The sequence below is a fragment of the Chlorocebus sabaeus genome, chromosome 8, assembly GCF_047675955.1.
Source record: "Chlorocebus sabaeus isolate Y175 chromosome 8, mChlSab1.0.hap1, whole genome shotgun sequence".
Classification (NCBI taxonomy): Eukaryota; Metazoa; Chordata; class Mammalia; order Primates; family Cercopithecidae; genus Chlorocebus; species Chlorocebus sabaeus.
This window is the reverse complement of record NC_132911.1, coordinates 89,065,883-89,081,228: the sequence shown is the minus strand read 5'-3', so window position 1 is coordinate 89,081,228 and position 15,346 is coordinate 89,065,883. Positions and strand designations below refer to the sequence as shown.

The 15,346-nt window shown below is 36.2% G+C and overlaps 1 protein-coding gene across 2 annotated transcripts in view; it reads right to left on the bottom strand.

Annotated features, from left to right (window-relative positions):
* Nucleotides 1-14,747, bottom strand: part of LRRCC1 (leucine rich repeat and coiled-coil centrosomal protein 1) — a 41,265-nt gene extending 26,518 nt beyond the window's left edge. Inside the window, exons 1-6 of one of the 2 annotated variants that reach the window (XM_008000994.3) lie at nt 14,457-14,747; nt 12,047-12,252; nt 11,675-11,740; nt 8,779-8,946; nt 6,583-6,758; nt 6,275-6,484 (exon numbers count right to left, since the gene is read on the bottom strand). In XM_008000994.3, coding sequence (XP_007999185.3) covers nt 6,275-6,484; nt 6,583-6,758; nt 8,779-8,946; nt 11,675-11,740; nt 12,047-12,252; nt 14,457-14,566 — 936 coding nt within the window. In that variant the 5' untranslated portion in view covers nt 14,567-14,747. Of the gene's footprint in view, nt 1-6,274; nt 6,485-6,582; nt 6,759-8,778; nt 8,947-11,674; nt 11,741-12,046; nt 12,253-14,456 lie in introns of those variants that run through there. The other variant, XM_038000330.2, reaches the window with a different exon arrangement.
* Nucleotides 14,748-15,346: the final 599 nt, after the last annotated feature.

Below are 15,346 nucleotides of genomic sequence, written 5' to 3'. Positions count from 1 at the left end.
ACAGTTGATTTACATACAGATAAATACAAATAATGTTTAAACATTTTACTTGAAGTGATACAGTATTAACTCTAAGTAGACTATTTCGAGTCTTTTTTTAGAGCATTCAGACCAAAACAAAACCTAAAGAATTGTGACTAAAAAACCAACATTATGAGTTAAAACTGAATTATATCCCAGCACTTTGGGAAGCCAAGGCGGGTGGATCACCTGAGCTGGGGAGTTCAAGGCCAGCCTGAACAACATGGAGAAACCCCATCTCTACTAAAAATACAAAATTAGCCAGGCGTGGTGGCACATGCCTGTAATCCCTGCTACTCAGGATGCTGAGGCAGGAGAATCGCTTGAATCCAGGAGTTGGAGGTTGAGGTGAGCTGAGATCATGCCATTGCATTTCAGCCTGGGTAACAAGAGTGAAACTCCGTCTCAAAAAACAAAATAAAACAAAACAAAACAAAAAAAACCTGAATTCTAAAAATTATCCAACAGAAAGTAGGAAAGGAAGAAAAATGAATATAAAACAGAGACAAACAGAAAACAAATAACAATAAAATGGTAGACTCTAATCTAACTTCATTAATGATTACAGTAAATTTTAACAGACTCTTCAAAAGAAGTGATGGCCAGATGGGATTTAAAAACAAGACTCACTTTTCTTCTGTCCACAAGACCCATTTAAATATAAAGACACAAACAGATTAAAAGTAAACAGATGCCACGATGAGGTATGCCTCTACACCCACTAGGATGGCTATAATGAAAATGACATAAAAGAACAAGATAGCAAGGATGTGGAAAAACTGGAACCTTCATATACTGCTGCTGAAGATATAAAATAGTGCAGTTACTTTGGAAAGTCTGGTAGTTGCTCCAAAGGTTAAACATATGACCCAGCAATTCTACTTCTAGGTATATAGCCAAGAGAAATGAAAATCTATGTCTACACGAAAACTTACACATAAATATTCATAGAAATATCATAATAATCAAAAGTAGAGGCTACTCAAACATCTATCAACTGACAAAAGGATAAATAAAATATGGTATATCCATACAATGGAATAATTGTTTGGTAATAAAAAGAAATGAAGTATTGATACATGCTACAATATGGATGAACCTTGAAAATATTATGCTAAGTGAAAGAAGCTAGTCACAAAAGGCTAAATGTTATGATTTCATTTATATGAAATGATCAAAATAGGCAAATCCATAGAGAAAGAAAATAGATTTGTGGTTGCTTAGGGTTGAGGGTGTAGAAAGAAGGAAATGAGCAATGATTGCTAATGGGTAGCACTGAATTGCACACTTCAAATGGGTGAACCACGTGGTAAGTGAATAATGTATTTCAATAAGGCTGTTAAAGAGGAACATTTCATAATAATAAAAGATTAACTTCATCAGAAATACCAAGCAGTCATAAATGTGTATGTGTTTAATAACAGAGCTTAAAACATAAGAAGCAAATAAAGAACTAAAGGGAGAAACACAAATCCACAATCACAGAGATTTAAACACTTCTTCATGCCGCAACTGATAGAACTAGATCAACCCCCCACCTCTACAAACAAAAAACCAAGCATCAGCAACAGATAGAATGGACAAAAAATGAGTAAAGACATGGTTCACCTGAAAATACTATCAATCATGCTGACTTAATTGTAGAATATACATTCTTTTTAAAAGCACAATGAATATCCACCTAGAAAAACCATATGCCAGGCTATAAAAAAACTCAGTAAATTTAAAAAGATGGAAATTATTCAGAATATGTTATCTGAACAAAATGGAAGTAAATGAGAAATCAAGGACCAATAACATATCTATGGAATGACAAATGGTTTAAAAATTAATAAAAGACATTTCTAAATATTTCTTGGATCAAGGAAGAAATCACAAAGGAAATTAGAAAAGTATTTATACAATAGCAAATGCAAAACATACCAAAATTTGTGGCATGCAGCTAAACCAGTGCTCAGAGGAATATTTATGGCTTTAAATGATCATATTAGGAGATAAGTCTAAAATCAATGACGTAAGTATTTATATTAAGAAGTTACGGCTGGGGGCCGTGCCTTATGCCTATAATCCCAGCACTTTGGAAGGCAGTGGTGGGAGGATTGCTTGAGGCCAGGAGTTCGAGACCAGCCTGGGCAACACGGTGAAAGAAACCCTGTCTCTGCTAAAATTACAAACATTAGCCGGGTGTGGCAGCACAGGCCTGTAATCCCAGCTATTTGGGAGGCTGAGGCAGGAGAACTGCTTGCACCCAGAAGCCATGGAGGTTGTAGTGAGCTGAAATCAGGCCACTGCACTTCAGCCTGGGTGACAGAGCAAGACGGTATTTAAAAAAAAAAAAAAAAAAGGCACTAGAAAACAAACAGCAAAGTAAATTCACAGTAGAGGAGGAAAATAACCAGAAATCAAGAACACAGAAAACAAATATTAATCAAATTAACAAAGCCAAAAGTCTATTCTCTGAAAAGATCATCAAAACCCCTTGCTAAACTAATCAAGCAAATAAATAAAAAATAAATAGAGAAAACACATATTACCAGTATCAGTAATGAAAAAGATTTTCATTACAGATCCTATATAAATCAAAAGTATAATAAGGGAATATTAACAATTTTATGCTGATAATGAGATGAAATGGACAAATCAACTGAAAAATACAACTTACTCAAACCGACAAAGAAAAAAACAACCCGGAGCTAGATTCTACAGTTTGTAAGGTGATTTAATTTTTTTCTTTTTTTAAGAAATTCATTAAAGAAATTTAGTGAAAAGAAAAGCGTTTTCTACAAATGGTACTGAGATAACTGAAAATCCACATGGAAAAGAGTGAACCATATATGTACACAGATCTAAATGCAAAAGGTAAAACCATTAAAACTTTTAGCGGCTAACACAGGAGAATATTGTTTTGGTATGCACAAAAGTTTTTGAAGTTGCAGAAAACAATGATCCTAAAAGGGAAAAAAATGATAAACTGGACTTTATCAAAATTAAACGCTATTGCTTATCAAGAGACCAGTATGGAAATGAATGTGAGATCCACAAATAGGGAGAAAATATTCATACTAGATATATTTGACAAAACACTGGTGTCTAGCATATATAATAAATTCCTACAACCTGTATAAACAACCCAATTTAAAAATGGGCAAAAATTTTGAACAGGCATTCATAGAAGATAAATAAATATTCAATAAGCACACAAAAAACTGTCCAACATAACTAATCATTGGTGAAATGTAGATTAAAATCAGAACAAACATCATGATACTCCCACTAGAATGACTAGAATAAAAGCAATGTTAACCTCACCAAATATTGGTGGGGTGGCAGAAAAACTGGAACAGTCATACATTGTTAGTGAGAATGAAATAGAATAACCACTTTGAAAAAAGTTATCAATTTCTTATAAAACTGAACATACATCTACCCTATAACCCAGAAACTGCACTTCTAGCTGTTTACTGAAGAGAAACAAAGATACATGTTTACAAAAAGATTATACAGTAATATTCATTGCAGCTCTACTCATAAACCTCTAATAACCCAGGTTATAAGCTAGGTTATAACCTTCAACAGGACAATGGAAAAGTAAAGTGTAATCTATTCATAGAATGGCATACTTCATAGAAATAAGTACTGATATACATAATAGCATGGATTTTTAAAAGGTTATGCTGAGTGAAAGAAGCCTTACACAAAAGAGTAAACACTGTATGATTCCATTTATATTACGTTCTAAAACAAATATTAAATAATATATGGTAGACTAAAAATCAGAAAAGTGATTGCCTCTGGAGGCAGTAGAGGACTGCTTGTGGGAGAGGCCATAGGGAACATGATAATGTTAATCTTCACAGAAGTTTGGATAACAGATATATGTATTCTCAATTCAGGAAATATGCAGACCTGTATTTCACATCAAAGAAAACACCTAAAAAATATTTAACTCTAATTAATGATATGTATGCTTAGTGTTTAGGGAGAAATGTACTGATGTGTGTAATTTACTTTGAAATGTGTCATAAGATAGTCTGATACATGAATAGATAGCTACATGACAAAATAAATGTAGTAAAACATTAAGTGTAGAATCTAGTTGGTGGATATATTGATATTCACTAAGAAATTCTTTCAAGTTTGCTGAAGAATAAAAATGCTCAATACAATGTTGGAGAAAAACTAAAATAAAGGCAAAACAGTTTTTCACAGATATAAAATTTCCCACTTTGGCAGGGTAATTATGATTTTAAGTCCCATGATTAAGAAAAACAAATGTCTTTATTATAGTACAGCACATTGCAGTAATATTATGACTTTATAAGTTGATACTCGAGATGAAATCATTTGAGTGTAAGAACAGCTCAATGCAATTCAAACTGCATGTGTACTCTTTACACCAAGATAGACAGTTAACAAGAAGTCATTTTCTTAAACATTTTAAATATACATAGCAGTGAATCGCCTTTCTTTCCAGATAGCTAGACTCCTGTTTTTGGTTAACAAAGTAGAAAGAGCTAGCACTGTAAGTGAGAAGCATGACACAGTTGAAGAATTTGATTGGACATAAGGAGATATGAATTTGGAGCTCAACTATCTTGCAAATAAAGTACTTTTAAATAAGTGATTTAAATTCTGGAACTTCTTTTCTACAACAAGAACAATAATACATTAATCTCTATCTACTTGATTGGGTGGTCATGAGAATAAAATGAGATCAGCCGATGAGAAACTGACATGTTCACTTCACATTAAAGACATTAAAAACTTCAATCTAAGTTCTTTCATTGGTAGAAGAGTCAGCCATTAGAAAAGATGAAAGATGAAACCTGAGGAAATGGAGGAGTCTAAAAGTCCAGCCATACAGTATCAATGATGTCAAATAATACGTAGGCCAGCATTCTTGTCTCACTTCTATTACTATCTCCTTATTGGCTCAAACTGAAATCTCTATGGATTTCTGAAACACAGAATCCTCACAGCCTTATTCACTTTCACTCACCTAAGGCAGACCTCTTGTTTATCCAACATTGTTAATATTATATAAATAATAGTTCAGGATTAAAAACTTCCTGAACCATAACCATTTCATAAGCATTTTCTACTCCTCCCCGCTTCCTAAATTTGAGAAAAAATTTTGACTAAGAAAATTTAGTTATAGAGGTTGGGCGTGGTGGCTCTTGCCTGTAATCCCACTATTTCACGAGGCTGAGGTGGGAGGATCACTTGAAGCCAGGAGTTTGAGACAAGCCTGGGTAATAAAGCGAGACCCAATCTCCACACAAAAAATTTAAAAATTAGCTAGGCACAGTGCCATGTGCCTATAGTCCCAGCTACTAAGGAGGCTGAGGTGGGAAGTTTCTTGGTCCCCAGGAGTTCGAGGCTGCAGTGAGCTATGTTCATGCCACCATACTCCAGCCTGGGTGACAGAGTAAGACTCTGACTCTAAAAAAAAAAAAATTAGTAACAATAACTTAGTTACAAATTTTTAAGTTGAACTAACATTTGACTAATAGCCTCTTTGACCTATACCACTATCTTTCTATCCTACACCCAGCTAGAAGGGAAATAAAGTAATAATCTATTGCCGTCAGATAGTAGTGGTACCCAAGAGAACCACCGCCAACTGTGGATGATAGTGAGAATGCTGGAGCGAGGGTTGGAGACTTGAATAGCAGTAAATTCTAGGAATTGTAGTTCATAAACATAGCTCACAGATTCTAAAAACTAGAGATTCAGTAGCAGGGGTAAAAAAGGATTAACAGCTCAGGAAAGTATAGATTGATTAGGTGATGGTCTACTGGAAAATGAAATTGATACAGGAACTATGTAACTTAACCTGCCATTCAGCTATAAGTTGTAGAGGTGATTCTGACCATTAATCCACTGAAGAGAGAGTAGAGGCCAAAGTATTCCTTTGCGTTAAGTAACACTGAGTCCAAAGAGTTTCCCCCTTGCTTATGGTGGAAATAAAAGGTGGGTGGAATGGAAGTAATGTGAAATACTGCAGAACAAGACAAAGAAATTACATCATGAAGATGTAAAGGAAGACAAGTAAAATGAGTGAAAAATTTATGTTACCTTTTACTACCACTATGCAATAACAGAACCCTATTTCTGTAGAGGAAAACAAAAATATATGAACACTGATGCATTAAAATAGGTTGGTCAGCTAGTACACAATTTTTATTTTACATTTTCTTAACTATGTTTTCTTCAATAAACATGCCTATAGAGAAGTAGGAAAAATAGTTACTTCATTTAGAAGTTGTAAAATTTGATCATCTAATTTCTGAAGTTTTATCTCATTCTGCAAATCGCTTTCATGATTACTTTTCTCTGGCTCAGAAGACTGACACACGGACATAAAAGACGTCAACACAGCATCACTTGGTGGACTTGCAAACTGTTCCAAGGGAACTAACTCATCGATGGGTGCTGTTATCACTGGCATTCTATCAATGATCTATGACACAGAAACAAACCAAAATCCTTTTAATTTATATTCACTTATTGAAATTTGAAGGTATTTTTTATATTACGAAAAAAATGTAAATACTATACCTCATCTTCACTTATATTTAAGGGAGAATCAGAAGAAACTAAATTATCCAAAAGACCTTCTAGGCACTGCAGCTGTGATGAATTTATTTCTGCCAAATTTACTGGTTCACCAAATATGTTCTTGCAATCTAGGATTCTAAGCTGTGGCAAAGTCTGGAGAATAACTGCTCTGTACCCTTGGAAACAAATCATTCAAAATGAAAACTTAAATATTAAAAAAAAGTCAATTATTTCTAGAATAAACTAAATTTATCAGCTACCAGATATATCCCCCAGAATAGTTTCAGAAGGCAAATAATAAACTTGTTACTTATTCAACTTCTCCAGCATGTAATCATTAAAATATAAATCATTACATATAAAAGAAACAAAACACTTCTCCTCCACTCTCCATCCCTCTCAAATAACCCTCCTGATGAAGTTCAAAAAGTGAAAATAACTTTCTCTAAAAAATTACTTTAAATATATAATGCACAAAATCAGCAGAAATTTATTCTAGGAAGGAAGCTAAACATGTCTTTTATTTTTTAATATGATTAATATAAACAACATAAATGAACATAAAGCAGGATGATGTGGATAATGACCAAAATGACCAAATTTCCCTAATGAAGTCTCAGTATTAGCAAAATATCCCCTTTGTTCTTTTAAATTACATATAACTAATATTAAATCAGGTAAACTATCAAGTAATCAAGAATAATATGTATATTTTCCCTAAGAACAATTAAATCTGACAAATTAACATTCCTTTGGTACTACAGTTAACAGGAGCACCTTAATCCTGCATAAACGTAATTTTAAAACTATTTCTAATAAAGACCAATGGAGTGATTGGAAGAATTCCAAAAGTAAGAAAGAAGTCTGACAAATTAGTATTAGAAATCTTGAAGGAAGACAAGTTTTTTCAGCAACAAGTTACCTCTCAATTCTTAAGGGAGGGTGACTGTATTGAGAGAAGTACCTAATTTAGGAAAAAAGGTGGAAAATAAAGATTTGAATTGTAGAAACCAGAGGTTCTTGAGACAAGATTATTTAAAAAAAAAAAAAAAAAAAAAAATTCCAACCTGAGGGTTTATCAGAGAAAAGAAAAATGCAAGGCTTTAGAAATATGGTTCTTTCCAGGAAAGGGTTTCCTCAGAAAACTCTCAAATCTGTCCTGATTTTCAGGGAGACTTTATGGAAAACAATAGGAAATATTTTCCACCTTTGGAAAACAATTACCAAATATATCAGAGTTTCTTCTGTGAAATAAAATTACCAACACAGGTTTCCATGCTGCAAAAAGCCTTCTTATAGCTGCGTATGAATAATAAAATGAAGCCTCTGTAGCTAACCCGTACTCAAGCAGATCTTTAGAATGTATATTCACATTCTACACATTTCTCTCTTATTGTTTGGTTAAGCAATATGAGATAAGTGAGTTCTAGAAATGATAGTCTGGTCTGCTTTATCTTTGTCAACTTGATTGATTCCCAATTAGCTCAAATAGCATTTCAGCAGCACTAGCATCTCTATATATGAAACTTTCTCAAAACAAAATCATTTATTAATAATGTAACAAATTCACATAATATGAAATTCAAAAGGAACATAGCGAAAAATTTTCTCATTTCTTAATCTCCAGTTGCCCAGTTCCCTTTCCTGGAGTTAGCCAATATTGTAATTTTTTAAAAGTGTGTATTCTTCTAGATGTTTTATGTACATACTGAGCACACACACACATGCGTGCATACACATATATGTATGTATGTAAATGTTTGTGTCTGTGTATGTGTGTTACCCTTTTCACACAAATGGTGGCCTACTGTATGCAGTACTTTACAACCTGCTTTTCATCCTCCTAATGTATCTTGGACATAATTATCCATTAGCAGATAAAGAGATGCTATATTCTTTATTGTGGCTGCATAGTATTATACTATTAATAGAATGTACCATAATGATATAATTTTGAGGCATTCACTTATCAAATATGAAACTGCCTAAATAGGAGAATCACTGAACTGTTAATCTTGTGTTCTGTAACAGTCATTAGTCTTAATACACTAATTTTATTTGTAACCATGTTTTCTCCAATAAAGAAAATTTTGCAAAGCTGAAGACTAAAATGAGGTCACAAATGCCAATTTCAGGAAAATAAAGAAGCTCTGAATATTAACTATTAGAAAAAAATATTAAATTAATTGTTCTTACCTGGTAGTCGACAGACAGGGTTATCATCTCCATCTTTCTCCAAAATAAGATTGGTCAGGAAGTGCAATCCTATCGTACACTGAAGTAAGTGATGGATACTATCTATACAATTACTATGTAGATCAATATACCTAAGTTTATGCTTAATTCCATGAAGGGGAATCAACCCTGCAATAGGAAAAGAATTCTTTAAACGTCACAGCAATAGTCTTTCCAATAGCTAATTAGAAATAGTGGCTAGATAGGTTATACTTTTAGAGGCAAACAGGCAGCATTAATAAAATCTTGCTGTGAACAGCTATATCTAACGAATAGGCTATCGGTAAAGTTAATTGTTGTTTTGAAGAAACACAAGTTTAACATTTCTTGGAGGCTTTAGTCCCCGAGGTTCCTGGGCTCTGGTTCTCTTCAAAACAAAATAAATCAAAAGAACTTCCCCAGGTGGATGCACACACTCATATGAGAAAAAGGTAAAGCAATGGCTTTAGGCTGTCTTATCACATCAGTCTTGACTAGCAGACATAAGCAAACCTTGTAGTACACTTCAATTTTGCTGGTTTGAATATAAAATAAATACATTAGCATTCATTTAATTCCCTGGTAATATTTCTCACACAAGTTTATCTAGAACATTTTGTAGCAGTTGCTATTGGTGCCTGGCCCAACTTGGACTTCAGCTGCAGTTGTCATGGAGGAGTACTAATTGTACAAATGCCAGCGTACCCTTCAAGTGCTTACAGTTTCTTTTTCTGCCTCAGAACTTTCTCCAAAATGGAGAAACCATATAAAAAGCCATGTAATCATATGAACATTCATGTACAGGTCTTTGAGTGGACACATTTTAATTTCTCTTAGGTAAATACCTAAGAGTCAGACTGCACAATTATATTTAAGGGTTATGTTTACCATTATAACAATTACAAACTGTCAAACTCAGCCAGGCACAGTGACAGCGAGTACAGGCTCACGCCTGTAGTCTTAGCACTTTGGGAGGATGAGGTGGGTAGATCACTTGAGGCCAGGATTTCAAGACCAGCCTGGCCAACATGGTGAAACCCCATCTCTACTAAAAATATGAAAAATTATCCGGGCATGGTGGAGCATGCCTGTAGTCCCAGCTACTCAGGAGGCTAAGACAGGAGAATCGCTGGAACCCAGGAGGCAGAGGGTGCAGTGAGCTAGGATCACACCACTGCACTCCAGAGCGAGACTCTATCTCAAATTAAAAAAAAACAAAAACCTCCTTTCCAAAGTGGTTGTACCATTTTAAATCTACCAGCAATGTATGCAAGTTTCAACTGCTTCACAATCTCACCAGCACTGTCACTGTTTTAGCTATTCTAGGGGTGAAATGGTATTGTGGTTTTAATTTGTATTTCATTAATCACTAAGGATTACAACCATTTTTTTTTTCATGGCTTATTTGCCATTTATGTATCTTCTTGGTGAAGTGTCTGTTCAAATCTTTTGCTGATTTTTTGGGGGGTTGTTTTTCTTCCCCACTATAATGTAAGCCCTGTAACTTATCTTACTTCTTATTGTTGGTTTTTTCATCACGATAAGACAGTGTTTGATATAGTGATCTTCATAAACACATACTGAGAATGGACTATCTTATCCATTCACATTCTTTAGATAAGGAAATTGCATCCAAAGAGTAAACACCTCGCTCATCATTACACAGTAATTAATGACAAGGCCAGGGTTGAAACTCAGTTCCTTTTTTTCTGAGATGGAGTTTCGCTCTTGTTGCCCAGGCTGGAGTGCAATGCTGCAATCTCGGCTCACCGCGACCTCCGCCTCCCGGGTTCAGGCGATTCTCCCACCTCAGCCTTCTGAGTAGCTGAGATTACAGGCATGCGCCACCACGTCCGGCTAATTTTGTATTTTTAGTAAAGATGGAGTTTCTCCGTGTTGGTCAGGCTGGTCTCGAACTCCCAACCTCAGGTGACCCGCCCACTTTGGCCTCCCAAAGTGCTGGGATTACAGGCGTGAGACACCGTGCCTGGCGAAACTCAGTTCTAATACTTCATGTCTTTAGAGGAAAAAAGGTTTTAAAAAATTAAAATACAGTTGTTACTTCAGCTTAAGGGTACAGACTAGGTCTTTTTATTTTTTGTATACTAGGCAGCTGGCACAGGGTAGTGTTCTTTTAGTGGGGGAGAAGAGTCAACCAATGAATGAGATTGTTTCAAATATTGACAAAGATTGTGAAGATATTAGAGGAATTCTGCTAGTTCTAACAGATAATTCTAAGAATAGTCATGAAACTGTTCAACTTACTAGCTGCATCACTTTAATCAATTAAAAAAGGCAACACTTTTAAAATCTTCTTAGCTGTATTACAGATAAAAAGAAAATATCATTTTATTTGCTCCTTAACTTGCAACAGCCTTTGGAATGCAGTATGTCACTGTTCAACATGGTAGCAATTAGCTACATGTGGCTTTTTATTTTCGAAGTAAAATTCAGTAAAATTACAAATTCAGTCCTTAAGTTGCACTAATTATATTTCAAGTGCTCAATAACCACATTTGGCTACTGGCTACCATACTGAACACAGATTAGAACATTTTTACCACTGTGAAAGTTCTATTGGAACTATTCTTCTCTATATAACAGTACATTGACTAATTGGCTAAAATTAAAACATATTCCCTTAAACTGGATCCTTTCCAATCAAGTTTTTCCTGCTACTGATTACCTTGGTTTTTACTTCTAAATTTTGTACTCAGCTGTGGTTCTGGCACCAACAAAACAGAATTATGACTGGAATACACTCTGTAGATGAGCTCTTTGGCTAAAAATTAGATTAATATTCAGAGATATCCAACATGCTTAGCATCACATGCGGCAAAACATTTAGCATACAGAAAACATAAGCATTTCTACTTACCACTAAGATCATTTATGTGGTTGTATGATAAATTTACTCTTGTCAGATTAATTAGTTCTTCAAGTCCTAAAAAAAAAAAAGTAAAATAAAATAAAGCCTTTAAAAAATTTAAATAATTAATTAGAGAGATATAGCATTACAATGTTATTTCAGACTGTTCCAGTCTGGTAACAGCGAAATCACTTTTATTGGCATTTAGAAAAAACAGAATTTTAAAAAAATTGACACTTTTTTGGAGAAAATATTTTGTATAATGAGTTTTGGACTCAATTTTTAAGAGTTTCTGATAACATTTATTCCATTCTTTTGGGAAAAAAATGGACCTAAATCATTTTCCTTATGTTAAGTGTTATATGAAAATCGCTTACAAACCTTCTACTTTTGTAATCAAATTGCAGGACAAATTTAATGTGCAAAGTTTTGTCAGTGTGTGTAGCCCTTCAATTCGACTTATTTGATTAGATGACAGATCTAGATGTCGTAAATTCCAAATATGATCAATGGCTTCGATCTTGGAGATGTTATTGGAATGAAGATTGACGGCATGAAGAGTTGAATCTAAAGATAATTCTGATATGCTACAAAAGAAAATATATATTTTTTAAAAAAAGATTTTAAAAGCATGACCAAATAACTAAAATTAACCAAACAGCATGCAGATACTAAATATGGGCTCTATTCATTCTAGAAGGAAATCTTTCCTATTTGTGGTACCTTTGAAATGTCTCACAAAACACAGTGCTTCTTACAACATAACCAAGTATTTTGGATTATTTATACAAACGAGAAACCGCTCAAGGGAGGCAAGTGACAGTGGGCATTTCTAACTCCTACATGCAGTCATCAGCATATATTGAAGGCAGTGCTGAGTAATAGTTAATAACTGTAAAGGCTTTGGAATCTTAATATCCCAGTTCGAAACTGCATTCTACCACAGTTTTGCTGTGTGATTTGAGCAAATGACAACTTAAGCCTCAGTTTTCTGACCTCAATTAATTCTCACAATAACTCTAAGCAGTGGGTATCTTAAGGATACCGAAGTGTATAGAAATTAAATAGCTTGCCCAAATTCTTGCAGTTATGTTAACAGAGCGTATGTCAATCCAGATCTCATGCTGGAGATTATAACATTATTTTCTTCTTCATGTGCAATAGCTATTTAATCCACAGTCTATTGCATTTTCAAAAAGAAACCATGTTATTGCAATTCCTGTTGAAAAAGTTCCTATCCTCCCTTGTTGAAAGTTAATGGATCTCCCCTAAACAGAACTCATCTCTTCACTCCAATTACTATTTAAAACTGAAGCTTCTCCTGAAGATAGTAGTTCCAGGAACATAAACTACAGTGCACACCACACGGTTTGGAGCTGCTGGATGGGAGATACAGCCAGGAACAGGGACACACAATGTCATGGGCATCTGCTTTAGGTTCAGTAGCAGTTATCTTACAGCTGTAGGAAACTTAACTCTGACAGCAGGGAAGCATTTGCAAATTTCAGAGTAGCAACCTTTAAATGTTACTATCTGGAGCATTTCGCAATTATCCCGCCCTGTCATTTACTTGAGTTCTTTCTTAGTGCCAGACCTTATGCTATCAACACATGCTCTTAATGACAGTCATTTATTTTCTGACACATTTCAGTTTCTCGACATTAATAATGTGCAGATAATGTGAGATCGTAGAAAAAGCACAGTGAAATTAGACGGAAAATGGGTTTGAATCCGAACTTAATTCTTTACGAAGTGTTTAAAGATGAACAAATTGTCAATAGACTCTGAGTCTCACTCATCACTTGTAAATGAGAAAAATTACTACCTTGTAAAATTACCGTGAGGATTAGTGATAATGTGTATAACATGCACACACAGATGGCATTCAGTAAATGGCAGCTAGTATTAAATAGAAATGTAAAATGTCCCTTGAACACCATCTTCTTGGGATCATCTGGCAAAGTTTAAATCAGAATCCAGAACAAGATGTTTAATTATCAGTAGCAAAGTTCGCGTAGAGGACACGCTACAAAGGAACAGCATATGCAAAGGCACAGAGAAGTCTGCTATGGAACTGCCTGTAGCTCAGTACAGCTAAATAAAGTGTAAGTGGAGAAATGTTAAGAGTCGAGACTAAAGAGCCTCAAATGCAGGCGGAGACCTGCTTTACAGAATTGCAGAACCAAGTGCCTCATACGCTTTGCACAAGTCGGGGCTTCGAGAGAGGGAAACGGTGAACTAAATATAGTAAGTTTAGTACTTCAAAAAGTATATGACTATATGTATTGCAGTGTTCTGTAACAGACAAATAATTTCGAATGGAGGCAAGGAGAACTGAGGCAAAACTAACAGGCAGCTGCGACTGCCCGCTCATAGCTGCCAGAGATACTATCCTGCAGGTTTTTTTTTCAGAGGGAAGAAGAGGAAAGACGAGAGAACACGAGAAAACCAACAATTAAACGGCAAGTAAAGGAATAAGTAAGCAAAACCAGCAGAAAGAAACAGTGGTCATAAGCTGGTGGAGGACAAGGTCCTGGGGCCGTTTCAAGGCTAAGCAGAGTCGTGTGAAATGCTGGGCAGGAGACACGGGCGGGAAGACATCCATGGCTCATTCAACCTGGCACTTCGGCAGAGCAGTTTTGGAGAAGTGGGGAGGCCGAAAGCCAGACTGCGTTCACTTATGGTCTTGGTTAAGTAGTGCCGCGCCTCCGCTCCGCGGTCGCCGCCAGCCACTCACGGCCCCGGCCCTGGGGAATGCGCGGGTCGCTCCCAGCTGCGGAGCGCCCTTTACCTCTGCAAGCCCTTGTCCATGAAGCATACATCCCCGCAGCTGCTGTCGCCGTCTTCGTTTTCCACTTCCGCCTCCGCCGCCGCCGCCGCCGCCGCCGCCGCCGCCTCCATAGCACCGGCGACGGGGAGCGGGGACTTAACCGGCACCCAGCAAGGGGTCCCTGAGCTTAGGACACGCCTCCCGGAAGCGCGGAAGTGCGGCCCGAGGGGGCGGAGCGAGGACCCACCCTCCAACTGACAGCCGGGAACTTTCCCGCCCTGACGGTGCAGCAAAACTGGAATCCTCGTCCCCACCGTGGACTTCTTTCCCTTTTACGGCATCTGCGGGTGCGACTCTTCAACTTGCTGTAAAGTGAAACTGCTTCCCGGGCGTGTAGGAGTTGGAGAATGAGTGGATTTGTCCTGTGTACCTAGTAGCCGACTGACTTCTGAATGCGGTTTTCACAGCGGTTTGGCTTTACGTTCCTTTACATAGTCTTACATACTTATAAATTGTTCCACTGGCCGTTGCAGCTCCTGTTGATTCATTGAACATTTGTGGGATGCCTTACTGTATGTAGTCACTTCCCTGTATGAGGAAGAAAAAGATGAAACTTATTCTTGTTCCTGGAGACAGTCACAGTTCAATAGAGGAAACAGAATTGCCATACAGTATGACGAATGCTAAGAATAACACAAGGACATCTAAATCAACTCTAGAGTGATATGGGTAGTGGGTACGTTTTCTAAAGGAAGTGATTGATGACTGAATAGAGTCTTGCTGGGTCAAGGGGAGCTCTGGATGAATGGCATTACAGGTGGGAAAGCAATACCTGTATGAGGTCAAATAAGCCTCCTGGCTATATTGCTTCCTAAGGCATAGTAATATTTTAAAACGGAGAAAATGGTGCA